The sequence below is a fragment of the Eleutherodactylus coqui genome, chromosome 7, assembly GCF_035609145.1.
Source record: "Eleutherodactylus coqui strain aEleCoq1 chromosome 7, aEleCoq1.hap1, whole genome shotgun sequence".
NCBI lineage: Eukaryota > Metazoa > Chordata > Amphibia > Anura > Eleutherodactylidae > Eleutherodactylus > Eleutherodactylus coqui.
This window is the reverse complement of record NC_089843.1, coordinates 106,003,786-106,026,323: the sequence shown is the minus strand read 5'-3', so window position 1 is coordinate 106,026,323 and position 22,538 is coordinate 106,003,786. Positions and strand designations below refer to the sequence as shown.

The following is a 22,538-nucleotide window of genomic DNA, read 5'->3' as shown; positions in this document are numbered from 1 at the left end:
GCCTTGTTGTCTATAGCAACCAATCACAGCTCAGTTTTAATACATCTGCCAATATAACAAGTGAAATCTGAATTCTGATTGGTTGCTATTTTCTGTGTTAGACAGTTTTGATAAATGAGGCCTCAATAATTACATTTAGTGATGGCTGAAATTTTTGGAAAAACATTTTTTCCATTCGCTCCAGGCGCTTTTGTGGATATTCAAGAACTTTTCCTCCTATAACTTGACTTTAAATTTACACAGTAGAAGAAAGACATTCACAATGACATAGATGTGAATGTATACATGAATGCAATGATGTAAATACACACAAGAAATAATAAGTTATTGGAACAATGACTCAACTTTCCTTTTACAAGAACAGACATGAGATGAACTCTGAATACATGAATAAGCCCACAGGATTTTTTTAAAGTTTCACTGGAAAGATTAAGAACTCTTTATCTGAGATGATTAAGTGCCATATTTTGCATCATATAAAGCAGTACTCGTTCAAAGGAACAGGATGGAAAAATCTAGTTTATTTTGGTTATACCTAAAGGGGCCATGAAATGTAGTACTGATGTAATTCTGATGTTATCTTATATGCATGTTAATTATGTCATTCACAGATGTATAGAGAATATATAGGGTGTCTCTAAAGTAAGTCCCACTTTAATAAATGTATTACTCAGCAATAGTGATGAGCGAACTTCTGAAAAGTTTGGTTTGATCTGAATTAGTTCAAACCTTACAGGAAGATCACCGAAACTCCTAAAACTGGTGAATAACACCGTCTAAGAGCCATAAAAGCTCTGTATAACACTCTAAGGGCTAAAATAGATGGGTGCATGCCCAAATACGCTCACCGCTACGGAACGTATTAGCGCATGAACCAGTCAAATGTTATTTTCTATGGTTCATGCACTAATACGTTCCGTAGAAAAACTACGTGCAAGAAAGATAGGGCAAGTCCTATCACGTAGCATTAATGTGCGAGAATCCCACTAGTTAAAACAAAACCATTGAAATCAATGGTTTTGTTTCGTCGTGTTTTGCAGAAGTGATTTTTCACTGCCACAACCGTGACAAAAACACAGCCATATGTTTAAGCCGTAGGAGTGCTATGTAGGGCTTTTATAGTTCTTAGACAGTGTTCTACATCAGTGTTCAGGACTAGTGTTGAGCAAGCTGAACCAATTAAACACTGTTTCGGTTAGAACTTTGCTAAATATTCGGTTCGGGTTTGTGCCTAGACAAACTTTTTGTAAAGTTCAACCTGAAAAGGGTTCTACTGGTTTGGTTCGCTCAACATTACTCAGCAACCAGCGTACAAGAAAGGCTGTTTACTAATTTATATGATGCACAAGGATCCCAGATATTATCTGCATTACATCAATTCAATGTGACCCCCATGGGTAAATCTGGAGAACAGAGAATCCTCATGCTATGTTTGAACACAAACATGACTCTCCAAAATGGAATGGCTTCTGTGCCATGTCTCACTGCAAATGAGCCTCTCCTTTCCGGACATGCTAGAAATGACCAGCCTTGATGCAGTGACCCACTCAATGGGCAGACTTAACTCTGTGTGATTTTTACTTGTGGAGCTATATCAAGGACAAACCTACGTGCCGCCTCTGCCACAAAATCTTGATGAATTTTGAGTAAGAATTCGGGAAGCCACAGACATTGTGATGCCAGACATGTTAGGCGGAGTCTAGCAGGAGTCTGATTACCACATCGATATATGTCACATTGAATTGATGTAATGTGGATAAAACCTGGGACCCTTGTGCATCATATACATCAGAAGACAGCCTCTCATGTACATTGGTTGCTAATTAATACATTTACTAAAGTAGGAATTATTTTGGAGACACCCAGTACATACAGACTGGTGATAATAGCAGCATGTGACAATGTTGTATTGTCTCATAACAATATAATGCCAATAACTAGAACATGGCATTAAAGGGATTCTCACACTTGAATAAGTGATGGCATATTGCTAAGATATGGCATCACTTACTGATCCATGAGTGTTCGATCCGTAACACGTCTGTTTTAGTAAATATTTGTATTCCGTCTTCCCTTAGAATTCTGTGTAGTGATTAGAGTTGAGCAAACATACTCTGTCGAGCTTGATGCTTGTTCGAGTATTAGCGTACTCGATGGTGCTCGTTACTCGAACGAGCATCAAGCCGTGTTCGACCCCGCCCCAGTTTTTAGCTCCTCCCCGCTGTGACGTGCCTGTTTTGGCCCCTCCCCGCTGCGACGCAGGCATCAATGGCAAATTTTTTGTCTGGCAGGCAGGGGAGAGAGACAGAGAAACACACGAACCAAGAAAAAAAAAGCTCGGCACCCGGCGTCCCACATACAAAAATGCTCGAGTCTCCCATTGTAGCCAATAGGGTTTGTTACTCGAGTAGAGCTCTCAAATTTTACAAAAAGCTTGACTCGAATAATGCGGACCCGAGCATTTGGGTGCTCACTTATCTCTAGTAGTGATTTTCCTGCTGTTCCACCTAAAATATATTAATAAACTAATGTGAAAAAGCGTAAAAGTATATAATGTTCTTAATAATAATAATGTTCTTAACCTAATAAAGTGCTTCTTCCTAGCACAGTGGTGTGAAACGCTTGGAGTGACACTAATGAATGACTTCCCCAGCTTTAGGTAATCTTTTCCATAGAGTACACTGTAGCAGTTGGGGGTTGTCTAAAGTTTTGTTGACTACTATTGTGGTAGATTGCAATTGTGGTTCCAAAACTTTTGGCTGTTGCAGCTTTTCCACAGTTAAAAAATGCAGTAAAGCATATTGTGTCATCTGGCTGTAGTGCATGTACACATGTAGCAGAAATACTGCAGATTCTCTGTAGGGGAATTGCCAGTCGACACTTCCCAATATTTATGGTGCAAGGTGCAAAATTTACTGTACAAGATTGTAGCAATTCTAATCAACATGATGTAGAAAAAAACAGCGTAGAATTGACATTTGGTGCAGATTTTAAATCCACAGCGTGTCAATTGATGGCCATGGATTTCCACAGCTGATTTCACAGTTTGCTATGCAAAGATTAAAATTTGCAGCAAATGCACAAAAAAATATCTGCATCAAAATTTGCATTTAACACTGGCAGATTTTGATGCAGATCTGCACCTTTCATGAACCGTTACATGCATTTTTTTTCTGTGATTGCCAAATGTGCAGATATAGTGATTAACTTCTGATAATTATGGCATGGAAAAGCTGCTAAATCTTGTTTTGCCATATACAGTCTTTTCATGGTTTCGCTGAGACTATGTAGAGAATATGTCCTAAATCTGCTCTTGTTAAGAACCAGGAATGTGGTACCCCATCTAAATCATCTTTTCTATTTCATGGTTTTCCTAATTATAGTCAATGACAAAAAACACTGTAAAATTGTGACTGATATAATGGATGATGCAGTTTTCAGAAAAACACAGGTTTAAACAATGTGGGTAAAACACAAATGGACAATGTGATTTTCAGATCAAATGACATTCACTAACATGTCAAATCTGGATGTTGCAAAAACACAAGAGGTACAGCTATGGCAATTCCCATACATCCAGGTGACGGACATGGCATTCTGTTATGACACATTCCCTGTGAAAGAATGTTTTGGCAGGACAATACATGTATAGGGCTGTGGCATTTGGCAATGTGTATTACAAATACTTTGTGAGAACTCTACACCCAGGAGAACTGACATTCTAGTTTAGGCTTGGTGAAAAATGTCTGAAAATTAAATGTGAGGTGAGAGAAGCTGCACCCTATAAATCAGCCTTTACAAGGTGGCTAAAGCAACACCACAAACATTGCACAACTGATTTTGTCATATTGATTTACATCATGTCCATATAAACTTTGTGTTGCCTGCCCATCCTATATAAAGTCCAGAATATATCAAGACTTTCCTTTTTTGGCATTCAGCTCTGAGCCACATCTGCCTTGTACGTCAACAATGGCAAGAGAAGATGTTGCACATATATGAGACTAAGAATGACCCCTCTCCGTTATATACTATATGCCAAGTTATTCTTCTTTATATCAATGATTGGATAAAATGGGCATGAGTGATATACACAAAATACAGATGTTACCATGCATATTTGTTCATATTGCAGAGTTCATTTTATGAGGGCCCATTAAATCCTATTCTCTAGTGGCAAACAGACACCAGTATTCAACAGAGTACATTCCGGAATAGGGCTGGATTGGGGTTAGTGCCAGTCCTTCCTCTGGGGGTTCCATCTGTTGCCTTATTGAAGCCACACATGACAAAGGTGGCCAGGCATGTATAAGACTCTCTTCACTGAAGTCTATGGGAGTTATGAAGACAGTCAAGCCAATGACTTCCTTAGACTTCCAAAGAAAAAGCCACATGTATGTGTGACCAATTCACTTATTTGTAGCTAGATAGGACAACTGATCTCTTATCTGGGAGGGTAGAAGGTAGAGGCCTATAGCTACTCAAGGTGGTGGAAGCCCTCCCTATAAGCTCATCTTCTTCCTGGGATTCATGATAAGTATGAAGCAAAGACGCTGAAAAGTTGAATAAAAAGGTTGGAGATTTTTTGAGGAAGTTTGGACATTAGAGATCAACAAATAGGTTCAAGTTCAGATGACTACAATGTAACAGCACAACAAGAAGCCAACAGGAACAGGTAACATAAGTATGGGAAGACATTTGTAAATTCCTTTTCTGAATTATAAAAATAATTTTGCAAAACAAAATTATCAAATAAATAAAAATTTCTCAACATTTTGTGCCATAAAATAGCAATAAATATTGCTAAGTAGTCCTTTAAATTGAAAAATAGTATTGTGTTTTTTAATAATTGTGCTAAAGAATGATATTGTTTCCCAAAATGATATTCTATGACACAGAGCGGTGTGATTCCTGTACAAAATATCATTAAAATTACAATTCTAAAATCCTGCCATTTTTACACTGAACACTGAGCCTAATAATAGGCTGACTGTTCTGTACAGCTCACTCTTCATCAGTCACCTCAATATCATCACAGGCAATATTAGGATGAAAGTTGACACCTATATACAGATGACACAGGATTCAGAATTCACAATTAGTGATAATCACAGCTTTCCTCCTCCTCTCCCTACACAGTGACCTCTGTAGTAGTCACAAAGCATACCTAGAACACTCTCAAATAGAATTCAATGGGGCACACCTGTCTATTGTGTGAATGGTCCATAAGTTCTGCACTTTTCAAAAGTTCAGTTCAGCTAGTTTGCCCAATTTGGTCAAAACTTTGGCTCAATCCGAATTCGTTTGAATTGAACTGGAAGTTCATACAAAAGTCCTAAAACTAGTATTGAACATTGTCTAAGATTGTGTAATGATGGCAGTACTTGTTCAATGGATGTGGCTCAGTGGATAGCACTAATGCCTTGCTTCGCTTTGGCTCAAATTGGATGATGGACATCATCTGCATGGAGTTTGTATGTTGTCTTTGCTTTGTTGTTGTTGTTCTTCTTCTCCTTCTCTAGAGAAGGAAAGAACTGTGGTGGCTCAGTGGTTAGTGCTGGGGTTCTAAGTTCAAATCTGACAAAGGACATCTCGATGGAGTTTCACAAAGTCCATGCAAATGTTGTCTTTGATCATATTTGAACGTAGGACTCCAGCACTGCAAGGCAACAGTGCTGACCCCTGGTTCTATTAAATGACCACCACCAGACTCTTACACAAAGTTCAATACTAGTTTTAGAGGTGTTGGTGAATTTCCGGTTCAGGTTCTTTTTGAATCAAACTTTTAGCAAAATTTGACCTGATACAGGGTTGTATTGTTTGGTTTGCTCAACATTAAACATATATGGGGCGAAACTTGTCATAATATCAAATAATTTAAATTGTCACTTGGATATCAAAAAAATAATTCAAATTTTACTTCTAATGGTAGGGAATGACCACAGACACAGCACTAAATAAAATGATATTAGGATATTACTGTTTGGCTTTTGTTTTTTAATGAGAACAGTAGAAAACATATTCTCTATAGAGAAATACATCAAAGCTTTTAATGGAATGCACAAAAACAAACATGGGAATTTTAGTTTTCATTCTTGAAATATTTATTGCAAATTTCAGATACCTGAAGCATATCAGCAATATTTGCATTTTCAAGGAATCCGGCATAAAAACCTTATATGAGAATAAGAAAAATATCTATGGAAGAATGTCATCGATGTCATTATCACCAGGCGATGATAAGCACAGATAGTAATTACAATACATTCATGTTTTCATTACTTTAACAGAGCTTCTCCAAAGACGAAGTCTAAAAAAACGGGATCGGTTTCCAATCCTATGAAATGCTTTTTGTTGATATGTTTATTACAAAAGTGCAATTGTTTACTTTACATCACGACTAGACACATTTAGGACTGTCTTTTTAAGAAACAAAATAGTTTAAAGTTTGATCTTGGGCAAGAATAGAAAGTGGTAAAATAGTCCATTCCTGTTGCATTTCAGGATATTTCTCCAAACGGCAGATTTCATTTTGGCTCAGACTAAAATGTGAATATTTTCACTTCTTGCATAACATCACACTTCACTAAATTAAGCTTCTAATGTATTCCAAGATCATGCTAGGAATTAATAGTTCACACTTTACAGGCGTAGGAAGCATGGTCGCAAGTCGGAAAACAACATCTCATACCCACAAAGCGACTATGTCCGAGTGCAATGCACATTAGATTGTTCATCTGGAAATAAAGCACAAGGTCATCGAGGTCACACCGTATGTAACAAACGCAGAGAAGTGCAATGTGAGAGACGTACAGGGGAAATTGATAGCAAAATATATATTATTTATATACCAACTTAAATACAGCTTAGTGGTTTTCTCCATGGGTTAATTCAGACGAAATCAATGATTGCCAATTAATATTAAGTGGAACGATCCAGTACTTATTGCCAGAACAGCGATTCCATTCGCATTGATGTACAAACCAATCTCTTTTTTCAGATTTTGCATTGAACAGCTTCATTCACAACAAGCCATGTGTTTTATGCCAAGAATAGGATTAGATCTCTCGTAAGTAAGGAAGAAATCACTGCTAAATTGTACCTAATTTCCTCTGATGTCATCTGTTTCCATTTTTTCAGCATAAAATATGTGACATTGTTATGGACAGTTCATACACTCATGGTAGTGGAGCCAAAGAGGGACATCTGCGAAGGATCCTTAGAATTACTGGCCATATCTTGGATACTATTTCATTTGAGCAATGACCACTTACAAGTCTTTTGCGTCCTAAGTGGCTTTTGACTGAAGACTAGAAGTCTCAGTGGCTCTTGCCATTGAAGTCAGTTAACTTTTAAGTGAATGTCTACTTTTTAACACAATTTTTTCTAATGTAAATAAGTCTAAAAATTCTGTGCTAATTAACTTCTTAATTTGTTGTTAAAGAGGGTGGAGCTTTTCAAATCCACTGTATAGCAACAGAGTAGAGATGAGCGAGTATACTCGCTAAGGCACATTACTCGAGTGAGTAGTGCCTTAGCCGAGTATCTCTCCGCTCGTCTCTAAAGATTCGGGGCCGGCGGGGGGCGGGGAGCGGCGGGGGAGAGCGGGAGGAATGGAGGGGAGATCTCTCTCTCCTCCCCGCTCCCCGCCGCAACTGACCTGTCACCCGCTCCGGCCCCGGCATCTTTAGAGACGAGCGGGGAGATACTTGGCTAAGGCACTACTCGCTCGAGTAATGTGCCTTAGTGAGTATACTTGCTCATCTCTACAACAGAGTGAAAGGGGTTGTCCACTTGCAAACTACTGATGAGCCTGTTTACAGAGTAGGCCATCAATAGTAGATCAGCAGGGGTCTGTCGCCCCTACTGGTCACCTGTCTTCTGGGCTAGTGTGCTCCTGCACTGTGTTGATGTTTGTTGGAAGCACACAGCTCCGTTCCCACTGCAGTGCTCAGGTTTGGTATTGCAGGCCAAATAGTCATTGAAGTGAATAGGAACTTTGCCTGTAATATCAAGCCGGGCCACTGCAGTGAGAACTGAGTTACTTTCTGTAAGAATCAGTTTGGTGCATAGGCACAGCAGCTCTGTGAACAGCTGATCAGCAGGGGTCCTTGGTGCTGGAGCCCCACCAATCTACTATTGATGGTTTATTTTGAGGTGAGGATAGGCCCATCAATAGTTTGCCACTGGACAGCCCCTTTAAATAATAACGCTTAGAAGATACTTAGGAGCTTACTGATTATTATTTATGCATTGAACCCAATAATTAAGTAGCGTACAGTAAGCTTCCAAGCTTTGTGTACTGATGATTGTGGCTAGACAAATTCTGATAATTTACCTCAATGTCTATACAAACGATTCATACAAGAAAAAACTGAGCAATAACCCAGCTTTATAAATATATTGACATTTATTGCCGTTTCATGTTAGACTTGGATCTGGTATTAAAGGGTGGACAATTAGTAAAACCCCCATCTAATTTGGAACATAGTAGAGATCAAGTTAATACGTACATACATACCAATGTGTTGACTATATGTCAACAAACCCAACTCTGTCCTCTCTATCATGATTATGTTCACTTAGCCATTTAACATGAAAAAAATATTTCTGCAATAACTGGTGCTGCACTGTCTTATGCTTACAAATGTTAAAGAGCTACTCCTGCAAAAACACATTTTTCTATCCATGCCCCCCACACCTGATTGCCTGTCATGTTTTGGAGGTCTCCTTTGTGTATTGCAGCCACTTCCATGCAGTGCAGCCCCCTGTGATGAGAGTTTTTACTTTTGATTTCATATCTATCTCATGATGCATCAGCACAGCACTAGTTAAGGCTATACCATTTTTGCCTGCTGGGGTGACAGTTTAATTATCATTACCTTCTATATTCACCTAAATAAGCTACAGACCATAACTATACAGTCAAAAGGATGGCTATGATCGCCTCTATTATAAATGTGTGACAGGGGCTGCATAATCATCATCAGTAACTGATAGGAATGCCTGTGTCCCCCTCAACGCAGTTACTGTGGTAACCCAAGCAGATCCGAGCTTATCAGAATTGACATCACATGACCATCTAGAGTAAAAGAGGCCAGGAGTTTCTGACAGAATGAAATAACTAACCAAAGTAACACTAGATCACTTATATATACTAAGGGGATAGTTACATAATGAATAAATAAATTAGTATGATTGTATAAAGCCTTAAGACAAAATAGTGACATTTTGAGATAAGGCTGGAAATAATATTTTTTAATATAGGCAGTTCTTTGATGCGCTATTGGAGATAAACAAGTGAACACAAGTCACAGGTCAGCTACTGCACACTGATGAGGGGCAAACCCCCCGAAACAGCTGTCTGTGTATGGTTTTCAGGCTTGGTTTTCAATTCTCAATCATTATTTAAAGGACTTGTTTAAAAGGTCTGACACTGATTTGCAGGAATGGTGGCACTGCAGAGGTATTGGTCCATCTTCCTTATTTGCATATATTTCCCATCCTCACTCACCTCCGAGGTGTCTCCAGAGACCTTCTAGGTGCTCCTTTAAAGAAGAGATGATACTTTTCCCAATCCAGGGCGGCCATTCACATGAATGACCATCCTGTAATTACAGGGCAGGATATCAGAAGGTCCTCCTAGATGCAAGACACTTTTACTGATAAGCTCTTTGCTCTAGGACATTGAGGGAGCTCCCGAAGAGGGGGCCCAGCTCTTTTACATTCATATGCCATAATATTGCACATGAACAGGGGATGGATGCCAGCTTGGCACAATCCCTTTAAACACTTAAAGATTACCCAAATGCTAATCAAGGGGCCAAAGAAAAGTGTATTCTCAACTCTTTATGTGCTGTGATCTTCTTTGGTTCAGATGAATGAATGTAGAGGATCACCTATAGGAGGGCATATGCAGCATGACATTTTTCCTATTGGCATTTGGGAAGCTATGCCATTGCTGCAGCTCTACCTTGTAGTTTGTGATTACTAGCTTGTAACACCCTAACATATACCTTATCAATTACATTGCATCACTGAATTTCCAGAATCTCAATAAATCTTGTGTTCAAATATTAAAAGTGATTCTCTACCTTCTATGAATCAACATTTGTAATAACTAGTACAGAATGTGGTCACATACCTGATGCTTACTGTTATGTTAGTCATATTAATAATATCTATCACTGCACATTCCATCTGCTTGCAACATCACTAACTTTTACCCAGCTTGCATTAAGGGTGTGTCCATGAATCCTAACGTCTATTATGTATTTGCTAAACTATTAGAGGTCTATAGCTATAGATATACAATAAAGTACAGTACTTAGTAGACTTCCATTTTCAGGTGCTACCTTCCAATTAACTTAAGACCTAGAAACGTGAAGCCAGTGCAATACTGATGGTAACTTTGCATTATAAAACAGAATCTCCATCGCAAAACCCCAAAATACTTAGAATACAAAAATAAAATGTCTTGCACATGAGGTGTGATACAGAGTCCGACTGAACATATTGGTGTTTTTATAGTACAAGTTTCAGTTTTTTTTATTTTAAACATATTTTACATGATATAAAAATATTAATCACAGTGCGCTTTTACATTGTTATTGCTATAAACAGAAATGCTGCACAATATTTTTAGTGGAAATAAATTATATAGTCATTATCTTGATAAAAAAAAATCACAGGAAAACCATGGACTTGTTTTGTCATTGCACGTGAGCCATCAAGTCCTTGAAAAAAAAATACTAATAATCTTGGTCGCTCTTCAAACTCGGGTCCCATTTTCCATACTGCACAATGCCTAGGTCCTTACTCCACATATGGCTTTCAATGCAAAAGTAGATCCAAAAGTTAGAATAAAATTAAGTGTTCCTTGTTTTCAGAGGCATATGGCCCATATCTTCTGTGGCAATTAGTTCATGTGTGGTCTTTTCCAATATGTGGGTACACAGCGACAAACTTCTTCACTATAGTAGAAACCAGACTCACATCGCTTCGGTCGAGTTGTACAGGGTGGTCTGTAACAGCTACAAAAGGAAAGAAAAATGAGTATTGAATTATAATTATAGTCATCAGTTATCTCTCAAATTTGTTATGAATTGTTGTATCTAACCCGGATGTATTTGTTGTGCCTTAAAACGATAAATATACACACAGTACAAACATGGATCGCACTACAATGAATAAGGAGAACAAAACAGGGGAGATAGGGAATCTAACCCCAAACTATGGGATATGGGAAGACTCTATCTACAAGTGGAGTGCTCACCCTGAAAAGGGCAACCTCACGTCTGGAACGTGGGGCGATCCTGACTTTCTCTGGATGGTCACAGGAAAAAGTGACAAAGGATAGATGAAACTCAATGAATGCTAAGATTTATCTTAACAGGGATGCAGGTCAAGATAAAAAGCTGCTGACAGGACCAGAAACACTTTCAGACTAATAGCATAACCAGAGTCCTCTGGTAGGAGGAGTTGAAATAAATATATACACCAATTACAGCTGATTGGTTGGCTGGGATGTCCTCTCCTCGCTAAATAATCTGTTCACAAACTGGCAAAGAAATGTCCATGTTGGCGTCTAGCGCTGAAATGGCAGTGAGCATACCCCGGCATGAGGATCACGTGGGCCAAGGCTGATGCCTTGACGTCGCCCAGGTTCAGATCCTCAATCACGGCCTTCAGGCTGTGACATGAATCCAACAGAAAAAAATCCTACGTGAAACTACCATAAGACTACTTTGCACGATCTTACACTTACAGGCATGCAACCAGTAGCCTAAATAATGCATGGTTTTATACCTGTTGCCATGGTTACATCCATTAACACTTATAGATGAATATATGTAAGTACAATTTTTTTTTAAATTCTATACTGGATATACTAATCTGTAATGATATCAGTTTGTGTTTGTAAAGTGTTCTGCATGCAGATATTATTTTCTAATGCATATACCAAAAATATTTAGGAAAGACTGGTACTAGAAATAGCCATATCAACCAGAATGGATGAACGAGTTGGATTCCGCATGCAGGAGTCTGCATGTGAAAGTCTGCAGCGTAGTCTGTCTCCGACCGCGGCCGGAGACCCTGCGTACCGGCCTTCTGTCATCCGCATCTGTATTGCGGATGACCACGGTGGCTCGCCGTCAGACATGCTCAGTAGAGATTTTTTTTTAAAATCTATGTTTTTCCCGCACTGTTGCTAGGTGACTACATGGATACCTGCAACCTATTCGCAATGTCAATCGCTGAAGGGTTGCGAATTGGATGGCTTCCATTGACTTCAATGTAAGCCGTCCGTGTGGGCACCGCACAAAAATAGAACATGCTGCGATTTTTCCTCCGCTCGCGGAAATTACAATTAAGATTCATTTGTGTGTCACCGGTCTTTGGGTATGTTTACATGGTGCGGAAATGCTGAGGAAAGTACAGAGTAGAAATTCTGCTGCAAATCCCACATCCAAAATAGTCAAAATCTGCACCATTGACAGCTGAAGATTTCGAACTTGAGTGCTGCATCTTCTGAAATCAGCTGTGAGTTCTCAGCTGATTTCTAGTCAAGATCCGCAACAATGGTGCAGATTGTGACTCTGTTCTGCATGTAGAAACGTTGCGAAATTTGCTGCGGAATGTCCGCTGCGGACATTCCTCAGCATTTCCACCCCGTATGTAAACATACCCTTAATGTTGACTTTCAGAGTAGTAAGAAATGATGCAGTTTGTATTATAAATCTACTTCAGATAACACATAACTGTAATGCATTTTCAATCAAACTGAATGTTTGGTGCAGTGATGGTGCTCTGTCCACTTACCTGCATGTTTGATGATTGAACCTCTTTCCTCTCAGGAAACATTTGTTTGGAGTTTCTACGCATTCACATGCACATCTGATAGGATTCAGTGGCTGGTGTTTTGGGCAGCTCTTTTTACACACACACTGGCACCTCTCTTCATCATACTCTTTGTTAGATCCACAGGAAGTTGAAAGAAGTTTATTTTTGCACATGCATTGACAAGACGTTCGATCCAACTCTCTATGAGGACCACAACTTGAAGGCAACAAGCCACCTTTACAGACACATTGACAGGTTTCTTCATCTAATTCCTTGTTTGGACCACAAATGTCGTGGAACGCCTCAGAGGAGTCTATGGAAAAGAAAAATAAATGTAAAACTAAGATGCAAATACATCTTCAAGTAGACTGTTCATTGTAACATAGCAACATAGCATTAGGCCAAAAAAGGCACATGTCTATCCAGTTCAGCCTATTACCACCCACAAATCATTTTCCATGCAATGATAGAAAATATGCCCCATCCCTTAGTTTAATATGTACAGTATTTTTTCATCCAGGTCATATAATACACCATTTACCATTGAAAGCAAAAGTAAGTGAACCTTTGTAATTATCTGGATTTCCACATTTTGAATGTAGTCTAATTGTTTATCCGAGTTGCAATCATAGATAAACCAATATCACAGAAACATGTGGATTGCTCATGACGTTTATTGAGCACAATGAGTAAATATCCACAGTGCAGGGAGAAAAAGTAAGTGGACCCTTAAGTTTAATAACCTTCGGATCCCCTTTAGCATCAATCACATCCCCTAAACATTTCCTGTAGATGTAATAGGATTTCCACAACATTGAGGATGAATTTTGGACCATTCCTCCCTGCAAATGTATTTCAGTTCATCAATATTTCTAGGATGCCTTGCCTGCATTGCCCTTTTTAGGTCATACCACAACATCTCAAATCTTTAGTTGATTTCTTATGCACTTGAAATCACTGTGTTGTTGTATCATCCAATCAATACAGAAATCTGTAACTGTATGCATGTATGTATCTGTATGGTATATCCACAATGAACATTGTGTTATCTATCACAAATCCTTCCCCATGTATTGCGGTAACACATCCAAAACCGCATAACCATGCACCTACAGTATCTCTTGGTGGCGTCAAAGTTCACTGGCTGAAGACCGAACCAGATCAGTCTGTTGTATATTGCTTTCTATGAAATTATTCATACACCATCAATAATGCTCAGTGGCAGCTATTTCTTCCTCATACACATGAACACTCAGTTCAGCAGGACGATCATTTTCTTTCAGTAGGCAGAGGGAGATAAGCCACAGCCCCCATCCCGCCTCTCTTCATTGCAAATAGTGCAGAGGGGCGGAGAGGAGGCAGAGAGGGGGCAGGAGCTCAGTCCCTGCTCCTGGCTCTTCCATCCTCCCCACTGCAGATGAGGACAACGTATATCGGCTCGGCGTGAAAACCGAGCCGATATACGTTCGTGTGAATGCAGCCTTTAAGAGTAACACTGCACAGTTTTGTATCTTTCAATTTAATTCCAATTGGCCACAAGGGTCAGGTGACTTCCGCTGACGTTATCTGCCACAACAAACACAAGAACCATGGCGGGCTGCAGCACTGGATCATGATGGTAGAGGAGGGGTAAGTACTGAATCTTTCGTTATTTTAGCACAGTTGGTTGTATATTGGGAATGTTTATGGTAACCAGACATAAATGTCTTCCCAATCCCCAGAATGCTTCACATGTATGAACCACTTTAGGAACTACTTTAGAAGGTTACATTTTCGTGTTCTACACTTTTCAACATACACTATAAGGTAAAGAAATATGTAAATTACAGTAAGGGGATAAAGGGGGTCTGGTGACAGATATTCTTTCATTTGTATCAATGAGACATTAACATGTCATTAGATTCATAGAAATCATTGAACTCTAATAAATAGATGGTAGACACACAAAGCATAGGCTGACATCAAGCGTATATGTTATTCTAATGAGGATCATATTACACTATGCTGATAATAGCTTGATAATATTAGAAGTTGTCACTAATGCATAATTCATAATAATGAAAACATAGAGCCGTAACATAATATTACGCCATTACTAATGAGCATAATTATCCAATACAACACATGATTTATGTAATACATAACCTATGAGCAAGAATATTACCCCACCGCTCCCTGGAGATGAAGATGCATTAGAACAAACAATTATATGTTGACAGGATACTCTCCTAATGTATTCTGCATGGGGGAAATCTCTTACCTGATTCCTCGGGATGTGATGACAACTCATGATGTTCTATACATTTGCACAAATGGTTGTGCCAAATGTAGTTTCTGGGACAGGTCTTATTTGCTACTTGACAGCTGAAAGAGATAAATGGAAATGGTTATTTTATAGAGACTGTTATTAAGAATGGTCACACAATTAAGAGTTGTATAAACCTAGAAAAGCACAAAAACCTGGCTGCTTTGTTCCAAAAACAGCTCCACTGCTATTCACAGGCCGTGTTTGGTATTGCAGTTCAGCACTATTGGCAATATTTACAGGGTAAAATAGTGTAAAATTGGCTACTCAGCCAATCAATGCAGCGCTCGATGAACCAATCACAGCCATCGCATTGGTTCATACAGCACTGCATTGATTGGCTAAGCAGCGCTTGAGAAACAATCAGAGCCAGTCTCTTCCTAGAAGTGGGATTTATGAATCCCATAAACAGGAAGTGATCTTCTGTGGGCGGCCAAGGACTGCAAGGAGCACGTCACTGCTCCAGAGAGCAGCGGGAGGAACCTGGACTGAGCCTGCTAGGTAATGTATTCCTTTTTTATGTAATGCAGCTGGGGCTTATTTTCAGGGTAGGGCTTATGTTACAAGCCTCCCCGAAAATCCTTAGAAATCAGGGTAGGGCTTAATTTTGGGGAAACTAGGTATATTATCTTCAGGCCTATGTGCATTAACTAATCTTGTTTTTCCTGTATTATCTAAAAGACTACATTAATCAGGATAATATAATTGCGTAGAAACTATTTTTAACCATTAATTTACCATTGCTAAAATCTAACTCAACAGACATCCATCAAATAGTTAAAGTGTTTAAGGGAGGTTACCTAACACAAGGTAGGATGCATCATGTAAAAAGTATAATTCATTAGAAACATATTGATTTGCTGATGCCACGAAGAGAGGTTGAAATGCCTTAGAGGGGTTGTCCAGTTGTAAACTACTGATGACATATTCTCAGTGTAGGACATCTTTAGTAGACCAATGAGGATCTGGCACAAGGGACCCTTGCTGATCAGTTGTTTTCTGGGCTGTGCTGATTTCTGCAGGAAGCAAACAGCTGTGTTCCCACCGCAGTGACAGGCTTCGCATTACAGGCAAAGTTTACATTGAAATTAATGGGGAATTTGCCTGTAATACCAAGCTTGCCACTGCAGTGGGTAAGGAGCTGCCTGCTTCCTGCATGAATGCATCTGCCCAGGAAAACAGCTGATGGGTGGGGGTCCTAAGGGGTGTACCTCTGTTAATCTACTATTGCTGGCCTAAGCTGAGAATAGGGCATTCGTGGTTTAGAAATGGACAACCCCTGTGCCTTCACGCAAAAATGGTAGGGCTCTCTTGAAGGACTAACAAAGTATAACAATGATGAAAGGATAAAAGACCCCAAAGAAACAACTTCCCCTTTGCACAAAGGTATCTTTACACTGAGCAACTATCTTTCCGATAGTCATTTAGAATAGTCATTGAACTGTACAAACAGTCGTTTATGTGCTTTTACAGTCAGCACTTCTTGTTCCTGAATTGTTTGCAGACATATCGCTCATAGAGGGGATCTCCATGCAAATTTGTTCTCAAGTCATTCAAATAGGAACAACTGTGACTTTGCAGAAGATGACTTTTGATCAACCATTTTTTAGGTGTGTAGAAATTAAGCAATTAGTCAGATGCTAGTCCTTCTGTATGACATCTGAACAAATAGTGCACAACTGCCCGCGTTTACATGTAACAGTTATCGCTCATTTTCGGCTCTTTGAACTAATTTTGAGCGATAATTGTTGCGTGTAAAAGGGCCTTTAGTTTGGAAAGGATAATAGGGCTAAAGAATGCTAAAAATGTATTGGTGATTTAAAAAAAAAAAACGGAAACAAAAGTCTCCATTTTTTTCTAGAAGCACATTTTCTAGGTGCCCCAAGGAATTGCAGAGACATCGAGAGAAGGAAAATTAAATTTCCTTTCAATCCTGAAAGCTGTCTTTAAAAACCAATGGATTTGTAAAAGTATATATTTGTATGATTTGTTGCTGTCCAAATATATCCCTCTCATGTAGTCCATAAATGTGATGTGAAACTGACAAGCTTCAAAAAGAATCAGCAAGTGACCTGCTAACAACCATTGATCACTACCCTTGAATATACAGATGTGTCCTTCCTTACCTTTCTTCTTGGCTCGACATATTCCAAGATGAGTGGTGTGAGATGACCAGCTTTGAACTTAAACATAGTTTCCCGATACTCTGCTTGGAGATCTATGTGCTATATATTTCTATGTGTGACTATGCAGTGGTTGTGATGGGAATTGCAGTTTTCTAAAGCTTGTGCTGGCATGCCATATTAATGAACTGAATTTGCATTGCGAATAATTGGACTTTTTGATTACATTTGCAGTAATGTAAGGATCGACACATCTGAATATATCACTGATAATATTATATTTAAATGGTACATGCTATGTCACACAGCAATAGAAGAGACAATGGGTGACAATTTGTTTAATGTAGATCATATGGTGGATTAAATGCATCTATGCTTACATATAGCTTTGATATATGGAGATATATTACGGCTGTATTCACACTGTTAGGTTGAGGTATGGTAATAACTGCACTAGAAAAACTTCATGTGGTTTTGCCATGATTTGTGTAAGAATGTGCAATTTTCACACTATTTGGCGTGGTTCTTACTGTACCTCAACCAAATCCTTTCATGCAGATTTTCATCTGCACTTTTTGGCCAGTTGTAGATGAGGATAGCGTAAAATATCTATAAAACAGATCCGTAATATGGATGTGTTATAGATTACACTACAACCGTATGTCATCAGTAATTACCTACATATTTGCTGCAGTTGATTATATCTTCTAAAGGACAAATACTGAATTGTATTTGCCTAAAAGAAAATAATACCAATACGAAGGCAAAAATAAACAAAAATTGATTGTGCCGCGGTTAAAAAAAAAGCAGTGAAAAATACAGCCATGTGATAAGATAGATAGATTTACTGTCACGTCTGTTTTGTGAGTGCAATGGAACCTGGAACCCCCTGCAGTACGCACAAAAAACAAAGAAGAGAAACTTTCTCTAAGGGGAACTAGAGGATGACAACCCCTACCTACTGGTGGATGGCCCGCCCTGATAAGGACACATCCACCCTCCTGCCTGTGCCACTCACTAACCCTGATAAACGATGGAGGAAAAACCACTGTAAGAGTAAACCAAACCCACAAAGAATAAATCTCATTAACAGATCTCTAAACTTTTCTGAAGAGCCCCTGAAAGAACCACAGAAACCAGATCTGGAGTAACCCTCACTCCACAGCAGAAGAAGACTGCACTGAAATTGACCAGCACAGAACCCATGTCATGAAGGAACTAAAAACACTCCCTAATTGCCCCCAGGTGTACACCAACAGCTGACACACCCGTCAGACACAAAAAGACCAAACTACAGCTAAAATACACTTATCTGAAAGGAGCCTTATGGAAACTAACAAAAAAACATCATAGCGTGACAGCATAACATGCCAAATGACATACTCAGCTAGGCAGCTTTGACAATATTAACTCTGCTATAAATGTGCTTCATATGAAATGCATATTGAGGTATTTATCTTTAACTACTAAATCAGTATAAATCAGTTCACGCTTTAAGCATTCTTATTTTTATGTATATACTACAATGAAAACTCTCAAGGGCCACATGTATTAAGTGCTCTTGAAGCTGTGTGAGACATTAAGGTCCAATCAATATCCCACATGTCACGGCCCCGAATGAGCATCATCTATCTAAAACTCAGCGCAGATGTTCCCGACAGGAGTTTGTGATTGACTGCAGAAGACGACAAGATTATAATGCAGTCTGTAATATGTACATTGTCATTCACGAGTGCGTAAAGCAAAGACTGATACCTCCTAGTACATCACTTTTTTATAGGACCGGCTTGTGCTGCATAATTGTTTTACAAGCTGTTTTTACATCATTTGTAGCAATTGTAAAAGCTAAAATCTAGGCTTAATGCTACAGGTTTATCCAGACTTCCCCAATGAAAGAAACAAGTATTTGCCACTGAACATTGGAATGACACTACTGAGATTCCATCACAGGAGACCAACTCTGCAGTGAAATGTAAACTGAAGTGCGTGTCAGCCAATAACTTTCAGAATCAATCACAACCTTCCTTCAAACCATCTGCGTAACATAAATTATACCAAGGCAGGACAATAGGATGTGGAGTTCTGCTAGTGCAACAGAGAAGGCTTCACTCCTCCTATAACCTACTATAGGTGTATAAAAATAAAATGTATCACTTGGATAAAAACAAATCTGTTGCATACAACATTGGATACAAATATCAATAATCCTACCTGATTCAAACGGCTGAAACCAAATCATTTACTTAAAAACCACTAAATAAAAGAATTATTCAACAAAAGTCTCTTCTCTTTCCGCTAGGAGCCTCCTCCCTGACACAGGCAGTGAGTCCTTAATAACGATTTATGTTGTGTACATGGTGCCAACTGTTTCCACAGAGCTGAGGACAGAGATTGTCAGCACTTACATCAGTCGCTGACTTCAATGGGGCTCACAATCACAAACACACATTCAGGCTAGTTTTATTGGATGCCTATTAACCTGTTGCTATGTTTTTAGAGAGGAGACACAAGCAAATATGGGAAGAACTTACAATCTCCATACAGATGTTACTCTTGGTCAATTTCTCTAATATATTAAGTAAACCATCTCTCCCATAGCCGCTGTGCCTGAAACTAGTCTCATAGGCTTGTGCATATATTGGGAAATGGAAAAAGTTAAAGGGCCACCCCGGTGAAAACACATTTTTCCATGCCTGCTCCCTCACTTGATTGCCTGTCACACCTCTATGTATTCCAGACACTTCTATTCAGTGCAGCCTCCTGTTTGATGCTTATCAGGTACCATGTTGAGAGTGAGATTTTTTTAACTTTCATTTTCATATCTGCCCCCATGATGCATCAGCACAATATTAGCTGAGGCTTTACCATTTTTGCCTGCTGTGTGACCTTTATTTCTCATTTCCATCGATATTCATCTAATTAAGCCACAGACCATAAGTTTACAGTAAGGAGGCTGAGATCTGATCTCCTCTATTATAACTGTGTGACAGGAGCTGTGTGATTTTCATCAGTAACTGTGACAGGAGTGTCTGTGCCCCTCTATGCAGTTTCTGTGGTAAAGATGATGTAACAGCATCACACAAACTGAGAATTTGACTAGAAACTGAATTGATAAACCAAGTAGATGTGAACTGGTCAGAATTGAGATCACCTGACCATCTGGGAAAAAAAGAGGCCAGGAGTTTCAGACAGAAAGAAATAACTAACAAAGGTAACACTAGCTCACTTACACAGTATGCAATGCGGGGATAGCTACATAATGAATGAATTTAAAAAAAATCACTGACGTGGCCCTTTAAAATATCACTCACAGTGCTAACAATCAACTGTTACTTTGCAGCACCACAAGTGCCCTGAAGACAGCACTTCTTCTTCAAATGCTCTCGCTCTCCCTCCACTGAGCTGTCACAGGCCTTTGACAGCTGTGGCATCCCACCAGGAGACCACTGCAGTAGTCAATCAGAGCTGTGAAAGTAGCATATTTACCTGTCCTCTCCCTGGTGATCCAGCACTGGAGCCCTGAAGTCCTCCCGGACTTGGTTCAGAAATGATTACCGCTTGACTGCTGCAGCCAATCAGAGGCCGCAATGGTTAGGTACTATTCTCCTGGCATCACTACTGCAATGCTGGGAGTCCTGATACCAGGAGAACAGCACCAGACCGCTGTGGCTTCTGACTGGCTGCAGTGGTGAGGTGGTAGCCATTCCTAAACAAAGACCAGGAGGAACACAGCGCTGCAGTGCTGGATCGCTGGAGAGAGGATGGGTAAATACGCGGCTTTTACTGTTTTAATAGTTTTGGATCTATTTTAAAAAAATCATATCACACCCAGACAACCCCTTCAACTGCTTGCAGACCGGCCAGCGATCTTAAACGTTGGGTGGTCCACATTTAAATGTCCCATAATTTGGGGCGATAACTGTTTCTAATCATTGTCCAATGTAGAGATCCACCAACGAATGAGAATTTGCTGTTGTTGAACACATATGTTATGCTGATCTAACAGTCATCATTTGTCAGCAGCGCACCCCCTCATGTCAACGGGGATCTGCCTGTCCCGAGAGAAGGAAATAGAATGACTCAGTGGCAAAAGACACATGATTGCTGTCACCTATAAAGGCAAGTCTTACAAATCTAATGACCTGCTATATCTGCAATCAGTGCTACAGACAATTTATATTCCAGTGTAAAAGGATCCGAACTTCAGAGATGTTTCTAAATGTTTCTGCAGAATTTGCAGCTCAGTGGAAATTGTGCAGCTGCAGAAGAGGAGAGCCGGCTGTCAGAGACAGCCGAACTCCCGGTAGAGAGGGCAAAAATGGTTTATTGTTGTCTCTGCCTTACTGATTGCTCTATACACGGCACTCAGTAAGTTCAGGAAGCAGAAATGTCACTTGTTACTGCAGTTCTAGAGATGCAGTCAGGAGATTGTAATTTTTCTGTAATAATAAATAAATACCGTAAAGAAAACCTAAAAAGTTAGGCCGGCTACATATCTGCGTTGGAGCCTCAGCACTTTTTTTTCCGTCCAAAAGCCGGGCAGTTGGGGGGAAGGCATGCAGACCTCATTGTAGTCAATAGGGTTCGTTTGGCAGTGCTAGGTTCTGTGTAGGGATGGAACCATTCGGCCACGGGAATTCCCCTTTCCTGCTCCCTGAAAGGAGCAGGAAACCAGAATCCCCAACGCAACTGTAAAACTATACTGAATGTTTTGACATAAAACTATATATCAATCTGCTCGGCTCCTCTGCTCTATAACATGATACCTGCAGCTAGCACAGCGTGTTCAAGCCAACAGATTTCCTTTAAAAAGCGAAACTATGATGAAAATGAGTTGGTTAATTTTGTGCAACCAAGAAAGTTGTGTTAGACTTCTTTTAACTTTAATGATATGGCTGAAGAAAAGGAAAGCTACACAAATCCTGATTGGGGATCTTATGATATGTCATAGACTTTTCATTTTGATATGGTATATTGGGAATCAGATGAAACCAGTAAAATAATAGAGATTCACAAGTCCATAGATTTATTATCTGACTTTTTAGGTTTCCTGCACACTGGCAAGAGAGATATTGGGCCGTGATTTATGGCCCAATAACGTCCTCGCAATCCATTTGAGATCCCTGGGTGAGAGGCGTTTTCATGTGAAAACAGCCTTGCATCACAGTGGGGAATCCCTTCATCCCATTGCTTTCAATGGGACGGCAGCAGCGCCAGCCCCTTTGAAAGCAATGGGAGATTTTTTCATCCCCACGGGGAGTCCCCTC

General features: G+C 39.5%; 1 protein-coding gene across 1 annotated transcript in view; it reads right to left on the bottom strand.

Moving 5' to 3' along the window:
• Positions 1 to 9,505: 9,505 nt before the first annotated feature.
• Positions 9,506 to 22,538, bottom strand: part of VEGFC (vascular endothelial growth factor C) — a 136,805-nt gene continuing 123,772 nt past the window's right edge. The window contains exons 5-7 of the mRNA XM_066573508.1: positions 15,104 to 15,207; positions 12,823 to 13,156; positions 9,506 to 11,033 (exon numbers count right to left, since the gene is read on the bottom strand). Coding sequence (XP_066429605.1) covers positions 10,919 to 11,033; positions 12,823 to 13,156; positions 15,104 to 15,207 — 553 coding nt within the window. The 3' untranslated portion in view covers positions 9,506 to 10,918. The remainder of the gene's footprint in view (positions 11,034 to 12,822; positions 13,157 to 15,103; positions 15,208 to 22,538) is intronic.